This window comes from Muscardinus avellanarius (genome assembly GCF_963383645.1).
Source record: "Muscardinus avellanarius genome assembly, chromosome: 11".
NCBI classification, from domain to species: domain Eukaryota; kingdom Metazoa; phylum Chordata; class Mammalia; order Rodentia; family Gliridae; genus Muscardinus; species Muscardinus avellanarius.
In genome coordinates this window covers 45,183,847-45,197,033 of record NC_137797.1, presented here as the reverse complement: position 1 = coordinate 45,197,033, position 13,187 = coordinate 45,183,847, and the positions used below count along the sequence as shown (strand labels likewise).

Here is a 13,187-nt window from a genome sequence, read left to right as displayed (position 1 = left end):
GCTGGAGGCAGACTTCAGTGTTTGAACCTTGTTTAATACCTGGGTGAGTTTGGGCAGATTTACTTGCCTTCGTTTTCTTTTCCATACAATGATATTATCTGCAAGTTAGGGTCATTTTGAGCATTATATGGGTCAATAAATGCAAAAGCACTGCCTGGTTCCAGGCATGTGGTGAATGCCTGGTAAATTTTCATCTCCACGACAATCCATTAAGGATTTGGAAACTTTATCATAATAAAAAGAGGACATGAATGTGTCTCCATGTTTCTTTTCTGTCTCTACAACCCTGAGCCAGGTAAACACTGGCCACGGGACCAGCAGAGACACTCATGTGCTCAGTTCTTTCTTCTGTTCTCCTGACCCCTCTTCCTTGTTCTTTCTCTATCTTTTGTTACTCCTTCTCTCTCTCCTCCCTACCTCCTGTTTTCTTTTTGTCTCCTTTTTCATTTTTCCTTACCCTTCATCCATGGAAAGTGAACTCCCTGGACTCTCTAAAGAACCTCTGTGGGTAGAAAAGAACTGCCTCTCCCTCCACTGGGATATCATTAACAAGGCTGTTTCCTGAAACTGTTAATGCAACCTGGTGGGTAGTTCTGAAATTCTGGGGAATCAGGCCCCTTCTGACAGCCCCTGAAGTAGCAGGGACTTTAAGCAACAAGTCTGTGAATAGGCATCCATGCTGCACACACCACATGTTAAAACCTGAGTGCAGTGTCTAAGTAGAGCAGAGTAGATCATTCCACTCAAGACAACTCACATGAAAGTTAACTGAACATATATTTAACAATACACATGATTATGACTGTGCTGCATGGTTACTGAGCGTAATCGGGGAGGAGTTCATGTAAATGACTGTAATTAGTATTACTTTTTTTTTATGACTAAGCCAATTTCATTGCCCTCTTCTACACTGCTAATTTGCCGGCATCCATACTAATCAGGGTCAGTGTTGGTAATTTCTCAATGTTGTGTCCCATTTAATCTTTGTATCCCAAGAACACACACAGATCCAGGCACACACAGCGGCACCTGCACACAGCCATGTGTGCAGCTACATCGGGGACACCTGTGCACTCACGAAAAGCCAAAAAGCACCTGGGCCCAACTCTGAAACAAGGGCTCCTGGGTTCCTGGCTTCACTTAACCTTTTCTTCTGAGTTCCAATTTCCAGACCTGAGAGGGTGAGACCTCTAGGGAAGTGAGGGCTTAACCACAAGCTGAGGTCATCTGAATTCCCTTCTGAACCCAAGATTCCATTTTAAGAATAGGAATGGGGAAAGAAGTGTGAAACATATTTTATGTGTTTTTAATATGGCTTTATTCGTTACCTTCATAATTATCACTGTTATTTTCATCACAACAACAAAAACCCTGTAACTTAATTAATATATGCCAGATACAATGATATTTTCTTTCTTTTTTTTCTTTTTTCTTCTTCTTTTTTTTTGGTGGTACAAGGGGATGGAACCCAGAGGCTTTCTACCTCTGGGCTATACTCCCAGACCTTTTTTCATATTTTATTTGGAAACAGGGTCTCACTAAGTTGCTGAGAGCCTCACTAAGTAGCTGAGGTTGGCTTCGAACTTGCGCGATCCTCCTGTCTCAGCCTCCCAAGCACGGGGATTACAAGCGTGCGCCACCACGCCCGGCTTACAATGATATTTTCTTATATCCACTTGCTCTAAAGGTTGAAGTTCATGGAATCCATTTCCTTAATGAAAAAATGGGGCTCACTGAAGTTAAGTATATTTGCCCAAGGCCACAAAGCAAGTGGGAACCCAAGATTCAAATTCTGAGGATTTTGATTATAAAGTCCATGATTATAATCACTATAATTGATGAGAACAGACATTTTTTTCTTTCAAATTATAATTTTTTTTTGTGGCACTGGGGGTTGAACCCAGGGGTATTCTACCTCTGAGATACATCCCCAGCCCTACTTTTTATTCTTTATTTTGAAACGGTCTCAATAAGTTGCAGAGGGCCTCACTAAGCAAATGAGGCTGGCTGCGAACCTGTGATACTCCTGTCTCAGCCTTCCAAGTAATGAGATTACTCAGGCGTGCATCACCACTCCCTGCTTAAATCTTAATTTTTTAAAAGTAATTACTATGTTCATGGGAATATTTATTATTATTATTATTATTATTATTATTATTATTTATGGTACTGGGGTTCCTGGAAGCCCTTCTACCTCCGGGCTACACTCCCAGACCTATTTTATATTTTTGAAACAGGGTCTCTTAAGCCAGCGCGGCTGGCTTCGAACCTGCGCGATCCTCCTGTCTCCGCCTCCCAAGCGCAGGGATTACAAGCGTGCGCCACCACGCCCAGCTGGGCATATTATTTTTATATAAATGTATTCATTCATTCATTCATTCAATTTAGGGAAGAAGATAATGGGCTCTGGAAATTTGAGAGAGGAAAAAAAAAAAAAGAAAAAACGAAGCGGCCCCCAAGCACTGCCAACCCAATACTGGGAGGAAGTCACAGTTTTAATCTTCTCTGGTGCACCGAGCGACAACTGTGATCATATCGAAAGTTCTGAAGGAAGAAGTCTGGGCGGCAGGGCTGTGACCAGCCTTCTAGCAGTCGGTGCAGGGGCGTCTTCCAGAAGGGGCTGTCCCTTCCGCAGGATTTCCCCTTAACTTCTTAGGCTGGAGGTTTTCTGCACAGCCCGCCTGCCCCTAAGCAGCCTCACCTGGAGTCACCTGAGTCTCCGGGCTCCTCCCGAGGGCGGTTCCTTCCCGGTGCTGGTCTAAGAGTCTGGGGTAGGACCCTTCTCTTCTTTCTTGACCCTGCCTGCTTAACCACCGTGTGTGGTCCAGGGATAAGACATTTCAAGTCAGACCAAGGACCCTTCCCTACCCAGCATCTGGCCAACTGAACTTGGGAAGAAAGGGTCTCTGTCGTGCTATAAGGTGTAGGAGACACTGAACAACGGAGACTTTTCCGCTGTGGACCTCCCTGCCCTCGTCTGGTCAGCTCTCCTCCTCACTCCGCTTGCCCGTGGCCTTCTCACCCCTCACGATCACGATCCCTCTCACTCCCTTGAAAATCTAGATTGTCCAAACAAATTGGTAAGCATAATTCCCTTGTCTGAGAACAAATATTCTTGAAACTAGCTGAACTTCAGCTGACCCTGCCTGCTAAGGCCCTATTAAAAAAAAAAAAAAAAAAAAATTCCACCCTCCTTCCCAAGTTAGAACTCTTCTTCTCTGGCCGGTATTTTTGAAAATGGCTTATGCTAATGGTGCCCTTAGCCCCCACCGCAGGATGTGAGTGAAGAGAGGCTCAGATGCTAACAGCGCTCACAACCTGCAGAGAAGCCAGCCCAGAGAATGAAGTTGACATGTGAGCAGCTGAAGATGTAAGTGCTTGAGATGAGCACAGAGAGAGGGAAGGAGAGAGGTGGGGAGCGGGGAGGAAGAAGCACCAGCGAAGAGATGGAGGTAGAAGAGAAATCCAATGGTGTTTAATTTTTCATCCGGTTTCCCTAAGACCAGCATAACATCTGTTGTCCCTATTTTTCGTTATATAAGTGAGCTAGTTAAAAATGTAGAATAATAATAATAAAAAAAAAGAACCACAGCAGTCCTCAAGTTTGGCTGTGCAAACATATGTTTTGATAACTCTGTACTGAAATAAACTCACATCTAGAAACTCTGTGTTCAGGAATGAGGGTAAACATTATCTTGCCCTTTCAAGTGGCTCTGTCAACTCAATCTCTTTTGGACAGTCAGAAACTCGGTGTTCTCTCCTCACTTGATGCCACCCCTCTTTTGGGGATGGATTAAGATGCTGGAGAATCAGGATGCAAAAGAGTCATTAAAATGTAAAATTAGCAGGGCATGGTGGTGCAAGTCTATAATCCCAGTAAATGGGAGGCTTGAGACAAGAGGATAGCAGGTTCGAGGCCAGCCTCAGTAAGTCCCTGCTTTAAAAAACAAACAAACAAACAAACAAACAAACAAAAAAACCAGGCTCAAAGTGTACCTGGGAGGTAGGATAGCCTTGGGTTTAATCCTCAGTACTAGAAACAAACAACTGACCCCCCACACAATGTTATGTAATATAAAACGAACATATGCTAAAGGTCTTATTGTACTTGTTATGTAATGAGGAAACCAGTATGAAGTACTGGTTCAAGACAGAATCCAAAGGACAAACATGTGTACTGGAGAACTGAATTGATTTTGCTGATAGATGTGAAACTCTTATAGAGTGGAGACTGATGCACCTTCATTGGACAAAATTCATTTGTATTTCTAAGGCTAGAGATCATTTGCTTTGCTACCAGCCTTTCACAAGTTCATTTCAATTTCTACACATATGCAAATTAGCCAAGGGCAATGGACAAAGCAACCCCTGTAGGGGTCCTTTCTCTAAGATATTGCCAAGAATTCTATCTGTACACTTTGATCCTACACAGGACTAGTTAAAAAGATATGAGATTTGAATAACTGAATTTGAGAAACTGCCTGTCAAACATGACACTATAAATTGGTGTCAAACTAAAATTCTTTTATTTTCACACAGTCCCCTAACCCAACTTGTCTCTACTGTGGTAACACAACAGGCATGTAGACTTCTACCTTTCTCGAGAAATCTTGTTACAGGTTGGCCAGGCATACTGGAAAATCTCATCATAGGCCCTCAGGCCCTCACCTTAAGATTTTGAGTTATCCAAAAACTAGGGTTTCTGTAGGAGGGGGAAATGGACTTACAAATCAGGCAAAACAGAACATCTGAGTATCGACCTGTATCTCCAGTTAGGAGAGCCTGAAAATCACCAAGAAAAAAACTTTAAAAACCAGTATCCATTATCCAGCCCCACCTGCCTTTTGGACGTTACTTCCTTTTGGACACTCCATCCTGAATTTTTGTATCAGGAAGCATGATACACACTGGTCCCAGGCAAAGACTCAAGACAATAGTCTGGTGGGGTTGCCTTCAGAGCTCAAGGTGGATTTCCCTGCTTTTTTTGGGGGGAAAAAAAAGGTCAAATAAAGCAAATTGAATACCTCACAAGCAAGTGGCAAATCAGTTTTTGGATAGCTCCTCTATTTGTAGTTGTGAAAGAGGTGGAGATAGAAGCTGAGAGTCAGTAATTGCAAATGAAAGTTCAATACAGGTAAATCCTACATTATGTCTGTCAACTGGGAAGAGTCATACAGCTGTGCCCCATTTGTTCTGCGTGGTCTGGAAAGCCATCTGGGACTTATCTAAGTTGGTATTATATCTAGTATTATGGTACTTATTTCATTCTTTTATCTATTTTTTCATTTATATATATATACTAAGCATGAACTATTATCTTGGTGACTGTATGTAGTAGTTGACATATTTAGTATTTAAGTAAGAATAGTTCAAGTTCTTATCCTACATAGTAGAGAGCTCAGTAACTTTCCCAAGAGTCCTGCAAACCCAAAGTGCTTCCATTGCAGTAGTCACTCTTTTAACAAATCTCCTGGTCCTGCTAAACTCTCAATCTGCCTCACATTCCACTCCCTATGGTTCTCTTCTTCCCACCCACTGGCAATTTACAAGGGAAAAACAGCACCATTCACACACACCCCTTTCTCATTAATACAAGAAACATCTGTATAGAAAACATTCACTGAAGTCTGAAATAATAGTTTTGAAATGCCGAACAGGAGAGAAGATAACTTAAGGGAAAACATGTCTCTTCTTAAAATAAAAACTTTTGGAAAAATAAAAGTGTCAAAAATAAAAGTAAATATGGTGAACAGGATTCATTATTTTACCATTTTAAGGTTTTATTTATAAATTTTTAAAGCAAGAGTTTAAAGAACATTAGTGATGTGGCCACAGAAGAGATTTTGCTGAGTTGGGGTAAAGATAGAACTTCTTCAATAGTCTCTAATACAAAGACACTAATGACGTAGAGGTCTCATCTCAAGCAACAGTCTTGATCTTGAGGTGTTGTGTTCTAGGTGGTGACATGACTTCACATGGTCACGTAGAAATCAAGCTCCTTCCACCTTGTTTCTGTGCCTTCCTCCTGGTTTCATGCTTGACTGCGGTCAAAGCTGCACTGCACATAAGTCCATGCTCCCATTCGCAGACGGAGTGGAAGTGCAGGGCAATCACATTTTTTTCTAAGCCACTGAACATACATCACTTCCCCACTTACCCTTTTTAGTTTTGTGCATCTATCTGGAGTTTAGGTTGTTACAAATCTTTTGCTATTATTACAAAGTTGTAATGAATAATTCTATGTATGGTTTGCATATATAACTAACTATACATGGTATATGTTGTCACATTTCTACGGGGGAGGAGATGAGCAAGTTCTGATAAAAGTTCAGGCTCAAACTGCATTCCTCCCTCCCTTCCCTTTTAGTTTGAAACATGGTCACTATGACATTTCTTGTATAACATGATTAAATAGTTCTGGCTGAAACAGTTCAAGAATGTTCAAGTCCAATTATTTCTTAACTACTGTTGTGATGAAAAAAGTGGCTTAAAAAGAAAAAATAAGGTTCATAAAGGTTATTGGAGAAAATGTGTGTGTGGTAGACATGTAACTTCAGAAAACAAAAAAACCACAACTGAGAAGTTAATGCATATTTTTCTTTTCTTTTTTCTCTCTCTCATGGTATAGCAGATTGTATATTCCAAAGATAGCTGTCTCTACATATCCCATCCCACATGCTCTTCTTATAATGTGACACTGACACTCTTCTCATTGAATGGGGAGGCCTGTGTTCCCCTCCTGAGCCTCAGGTGATCTTTGTGACTCCTCAGCCAAGAGCATACAGTTAAAGTTGTCCATTAAGCTTAGTCAACCTTTAGAACAATGAGAGGTAATATTATTCAAATCAACTAAATCTGGAGTTTAGTCATTATATAGCAGTATAAAACAGAAAAATGATCATTTTTAAATTGTCTTCACATGTTAGACCTGATTCTTTAATTTTTATTCAGACTTTACCGTAATTGTATCTGTTCTTATTGTAGGTCACCGCAAATGCTTGTGGTAGAGCGTATACACTTAGTGTACTTAAATATTTTTTCAAAGTATTCTCTAAACCAAGGATGTAAATTTCCTGGTGTTATTCTGTAAATGAGGATAACTTATGATAGCTTTATCACCATTACTGAGGGTTTTTTAAATTAATTAAAAGAAAAAACAGCCAGGTGTGGTGGCGCATGCTTGTAATCCCTGCACTTGGGAGGCTGAGACAGGAGGATCGCACAGGTTCAAAGGCAGTCTCAGCTACTTAGTGAGGCTCTCAACAACTTAGTGAGACCCTGTTTCCAAATAAAATATAAAATAGGTCTGGGAGTATAGCCTGGAGGTAGAAAGCCTTTTACCGTAAGTTCTACTCCCTAGTACCACTGAATAAATAAATAAATAAATAAATGAAAAAAATTACTTTGTTTAGATCTGACCAACATATTCTACTCTTTATCCTAAAAGATCCATTACCAATAAAGTTTACAGAAATGATTTTAACCTCACCTATGAAGACCAAATGGCTAATTCATTCAACTTGGTCCTTAACAGATATTTTTTTGGATAGCTGTTGTGTGCAAAATATTAGACTAGGTGCTAATCATGCAAAGAATAGTCACAGCTTACAGAGGGGCTCCTGAACTACTAAAATTTCTACATATTATATACCTACCATTATATAAAGCAATGGGCATGTCTAGAAAGGCTGTGAATGCCTTCAATTACTGAAGAGTATTAAAAATTACAACAAAATAAGCTGGCTATGGTGGTACACACCTGCAATCCTCATATTTGCAAAGTTGAGACAGGAGGATTGCAGGTTCAAGGATGGCCTCAGAGACTTAGCAAGGCCCTCTGCAACTTAGTGAGACTCTGTTTACAAATAAAAAATAAAGTAGGGCTGGGGATGTAATTCAGAGGCAGAATGTCCCTGGATTCAATCCTTGGTACCATGGGGTTGGGCAGAACAAAATAAAGCAAAATGACCTGATGGGCAATTAAAAATTATGAATGGAAAAAATTTTACAGTAATTTTAAAACAGGCTCATTCATCTATAAATCCAATTAATGGGCTATTCTCTCCTAAAATTATAAACCTTTAAAAATAGGCCTACATATAAAAGTTCATGAAATTGCATAATAGGATGCTGTAGTTTTTAAAAATACATCATCAGTTATCACTTACTTAATTCTAAAAATTTTCAACATTTTCCCTAAATTCAATCCTGACCCACTCAGTGTCACACATCTATCCATTAACCTCTGAGGGAAAGCACACAAGGGCACTGTATACCCAGCATCGAGCATAGGATCAGGCACATAGAAGGCACTTGGTAAGACTCTGAATAAACAGACTGGAAATATGCTTTTAGGAAAATGGATTAAACATAACACTTATTTCACAAGAATTTATCAACTCTTGAAATAAATTAAGAACTATTTAATGTGTCACACAAAACTCATAAAGGGCCCTATCCTAATCCATGGCTAGATGCAAAATACTGTTCATTGGGGTTTTTTTGGTGTATGTAGTACTGGGGATTGAACCCAGGAGTGTTCTACCTCTAAGCTAAATCCTCAGCCCTATTTTATTTTATTTTTTGTGGTATTGGGGGTGGAACCCAGGGGCTTTTCTACCTCCAGGCTATACTCCCAAACCTATTTCATACTTTATTTGAAAACAGGGTCACTAAGTTGCTGATAGCCTAAGTAGCTGAGGCTGTCTTCAAACCTGTGCAATGCTCCTGTCTCAGCCTCCCAAGCACTGGGATTACAAGCCTCTGCCACCACGCCCAGCAGCCCTATTTTATTTTGAAACAGGGTCTTACTAAATTGCAGGGGGCCTCATTAAATTGATGAAGCTGGTCTTGAACCTTCTATCTTCCTGATGCAGCCTCCCAAGTACTGGGATTACAGGTATGTGCTAGCATGCCCTACTATTTATAAACTTTTAAAATAAAATACACATTTGTTCATTCATGTTATAAATAATTACCAAATTATTTGTTACTATTAAACTATAGCTATGCACCAAATACAAAAAAACCCAACAAGTATATGAAATACCTTTACAAGCTCTTAGGACCCAGAAGAAAAAACAAAAGTATGAACTTCCTATTTCTTCTGGTATTTTTTATTATAGACATAAAAATGAATACACAATATACAACACTATTTCTGAAAACATACATTTAATAGTACATGAGTGATAAAGACTGTTTCTCCAAATAAAAATAAACCAAATGGTACATGAAACAAAAACTAATTTAGTTTATATGCTTTTTAAAATAAAAAATGAGAATTTTACTTACTGCTTTATAAATTCTGAGGGAAACTATTTTAATGAAGCAAATATCTTATTTATATACAATTAAAATAAGATGGCATTTGGGGGGAATGGTACCACATGCCTGTAATCTCAGTACTTGGGAGGCTGAGCAGAGGAAGGTTACAGATTTGAGAAAGCCTCAGGTCATAGTGAGACCTTGTTTTAAAACAAACAAACAAACAAACAAACAAATAAGAGGGCTGGGGATGTAGCTCAGAGGTTGAATGCCTTTGGGTTCAGTCCCCAGAACATGCACAGGCACGCGCGTGCGCGCGCGCACACACACAGACACACACACAGACACACACACACAGACACACACACACCCCAGCATCTGAAAACCCCATCCAAAATTAAATGATTCTACAAACTAAATATAGAAGTGAGTGAAGTGTGAAAAGATTCAGAAAAGCAAGAGTGCTATAAAGAAATATCTCCCTTAAACACATAAACTAACACAGACCTGAGACAGAAAGGAGAAATAAACATTTAGCTAGAACTTGGCTTTCTTTAGTTTTGCTCCCTTGTCTAATATTTGCATCCAATGGTCTGGTGGTGATAGTAGACTTTCTAAGTTATGCTGTTTTCCTTAGTGTAATTCTGAAGACTTAAAGTTATGTCGTTTTGCCAAGTAGATGGGATTGAACTGAAAATCAGTAGTTACATGCATGCTTTATAGCTTGAGTTGGATTAAAAGTTTAGTTAGTAAAAAACTTTCAATGTTAAACTTCATCCTCTGAATCTTCATCAAAACTTTTCTGAGGCTGTCTCTTAATACTGACTACCAAATCAATGGTTAATATTTTTGTCAAACACTGAAGAACTGAAGTTAGTAACTGGTACTTACCAGTTACTGATTCCAAACCTGCCTGACTGCTTACTATGGGTTGATTGGCTTGCAGTGCACTGAGAGCTCTCAAATATATTTGTGGAAAGCCAGAATTTACTTTCTTAGTCTTATAAAGAATTTTGGGAATGCTTAAAAGTGCATTAGCTATTAACATACTAACCATGACTTCTTGTGATTGCTGGCATTTTTTGGCATAATTGAGAAGATAGTAATGTAACAGGATCTCAAAATGACCACCCACGGGCAAAACACAACCTGCTGGCATAGATGAGGAATAGTAAGTCTGGGAAGTACACATCTCCAGTGACTTATGTCCTGTTGGTAACTTGTTCCCCTTTTCATCCATCCTTGTGACTTGCAAATTTTCATTAGAAATTTCTATTCTTGTGTTTTCTGTTGTGGAATTACTCTTAATTAAAAGTTCACAGTCACCAGTTATACTGTAATTTTCTGGAGAAAGACACCTCCGTTTTTCCTCTGTTTGTAGTGTATCTGTTGGTGTCAGTTTTGGTGTTGAACATGGAATATATGTTTCTCCTTCTACATCTGAAATTACCAGATCTGAGTATACTTTTAGATATGTTGTTGTTTCTTCCAATTCATCTTTGTTCTTTACAACTGTGTCCTGATACAGCATTTTTACTGAATGATTGCTAATTTCAGGTAACTGATTACTTTCTCTATTTGTATCACTTAAAGGAATTGATGTATCATTTTGGTCATTGGCCTGTATGACATAGTTTAGATCAAGGTCTTTAAATAACTGCTGAAGCATCTTAAATGCTCCATGTAAAGCACTTTTATGTTGTTCAATAAGACCTTGCACTGGTCCACAAAGAACTATACAGTGAGGTATAAATGGACATGTGCTGATCAAGCCAAGATGAACATACCTTTTGGATCTAAGGATAAAAGGTTTACAAAATTTCACCAAAGAAGTGTTAGAAAGCTCACATTGTGAAGAGGACTGTGGTAGTAAAAATGGCGAAAGACCAATGATCCTTTGGATAAGAAAAATTTCTTCTGATGATAAACATTCGACCAGTGAGATGCCACTCAGTCTTGCATAATAAATAACTAAATCTGGTTGCTTCACACTAGATAGGAGCAATTTTACATTCTGACTAAGCAAATGTTTCATTATTGCTTTTGTCCTTTCCATAATCCAAAGCTGAGATGTCTGAAATTGTGTTTCTGAATTTAGAACAAACTCTGATCCAGAAGTTGAAAAAAGAGGCTGAATGATTTCTGTTACTACCACCATTCTTATGTCACCATCTGCTGGGCAGTAAACAGAAAAATCTCTGTGAAGCACAAGCCCATCTATGATCCTAGAATCTGAAACAGGAAGGCCAGTGACCCCAACATTCAACTCTATAAAACAGTCATTTACTAATTCAAATACTTCAGTCTCACTTTTATAAGTCATGCACTTGAAAAAGTAGTCACATGTCAACTGTGAAATAAATTTTTGATTATTTTTTCCCACTCTTCCACAAAAGTATGCTTCTAGCAACAATTCTAAAGAGCTCCTACACAATGTTCTTTCTTTAGCAGAAGAAGAAAAGATGGACAAAAAGTGTTTACTTAAGTACTGGTCTATAAAACTGTCTAATGTTTGTGTCTGGAACGTTAGCAGAGCTTGGGAAATATATTTCCACTGACAACAATTTTTCCAATGCCTTTCATGGGTTTGAATATTTTCAGAAACCAAAAAATCCTTTTCTTTCTCTGTGATTGCATGAAGTCCTCTGAGCAAATGGCACAAAAAGATAATAAAGGTTTTAGCACCATCTCCTGTTTTTTTGAGATGACTGGAAACACATGCCACTATGATCCTGTACAAAGAAAAGAAAAAAGAAACTCAGATTTTCAGAAGGCTGGCTTCCTACACTGGAATCAAGCTAAAACTGTTTGCACTTCTATAAAGTAAGAATACTGTCCCTTCGGATATACATCCTTAGTTTTATTCATTTTACAAGTTGCTTTGTTCAATTCCAAGAATCTAGGGTCGAGAGGGGTGGGAAGAGTTCTTGGGGGTGAAGACTCGAGGTCCAGGAGTGTTCCCTTGGGCAGCACTCGAACCTCGAGCACGGTGGTCTCGCTGGGGGTCACCTTTGCAGGTTCGTAGTCTCCTGCGGGGCAGCATCTCCAGGGAGGCTGCCTGGAAGTCTGGCTTTGGGGCGGTGTGGGCCGCGTACCTGGCTATGGGGTGGTCTAAGTGCAGCGCCTCCAGGAGGCGGCCTCCGTCCCGGCTGAGCAGCACCTCGCCGGTGGGCTTCGTGCACAAAACTTGCCGCCCCTCGGGCCCCACGCACTGGCTCACGATGGCTTCCAGCGCCTCAGCGACCTGCGACGCCGCCTTCACAGAACCCGCGGCAGCCATAGGACTTGTTATCTGAGCCGCTTCCCTAAACCGGCGGAACGAATATTTGCACGGACTCACAGGGCTCCGGGTTCTCCGGAAACGGAAATGGTGGGGAGAAACCGGAAGCCAGGAGCCAACACCGGAAGCCGCGGCTGCTGGGCTTCTTGGGTTGGTGAGCTGGCTGCCCTTTAGCTTGTTTGGCTCAAAGAACACTGCAGCGCCGGTGGTTGGATCTAACGGGCCAATGGCCAGAGAAGGCAGAAAAGAGGCCACTCGCTACCTGCTGCCCTGGAGTGGAAACCCTGCGCCCCTCCGCGGGTGAATTAATTCCCCTGTAGTGGCTTCAGCTGCGCGTGTGACCTTTCCTCTCCGGAACCTTTCTTCCAAATTGAACAGGGTGGAGGAGGGGCCGCGGGGAGGAGCAGGGGCAAAGCGGTGGGACCGCGTGGCTCCCTCCTACCCTTCAGTAGCCAGGGCAAGTCTCCTGCCCACACTCTGCATTCATTGCTTTCCATCCATCACGACAGCTGCTTCGGGAAGCAGGATAGATGGGGAGAGACTGACCTTAGCCATGAATTTTAGGTTTCTGCCTTCCCAGGGGGGTTGCTACATTCCTAAGATCCGGCATCACTGGGAAACCCCAGCTACTGCGGCTGAA

General features: G+C 40.6%; 1 protein-coding gene across 1 annotated transcript; it reads right to left on the bottom strand.

Annotated features, from left to right (window-relative positions):
* Positions 1 to 10,033: 10,033 nt before the first annotated feature.
* BBS10 (Bardet-Biedl syndrome 10) lies at positions 10,034 to 12,547 on the bottom strand (the record flags this gene model as incomplete). The annotated part of the gene is made up of 2 exons (XM_080705783.1): positions 10,034 to 11,999; positions 12,363 to 12,547. 2 exons carry the CDS (start codon positions 12,545 to 12,547, stop codon positions 10,034 to 10,036), a joined length of 2,151 nt encoding a protein of 716 aa, XP_080561909.1.
* Positions 12,548 to 13,187: the final 640 nt, after the last annotated feature.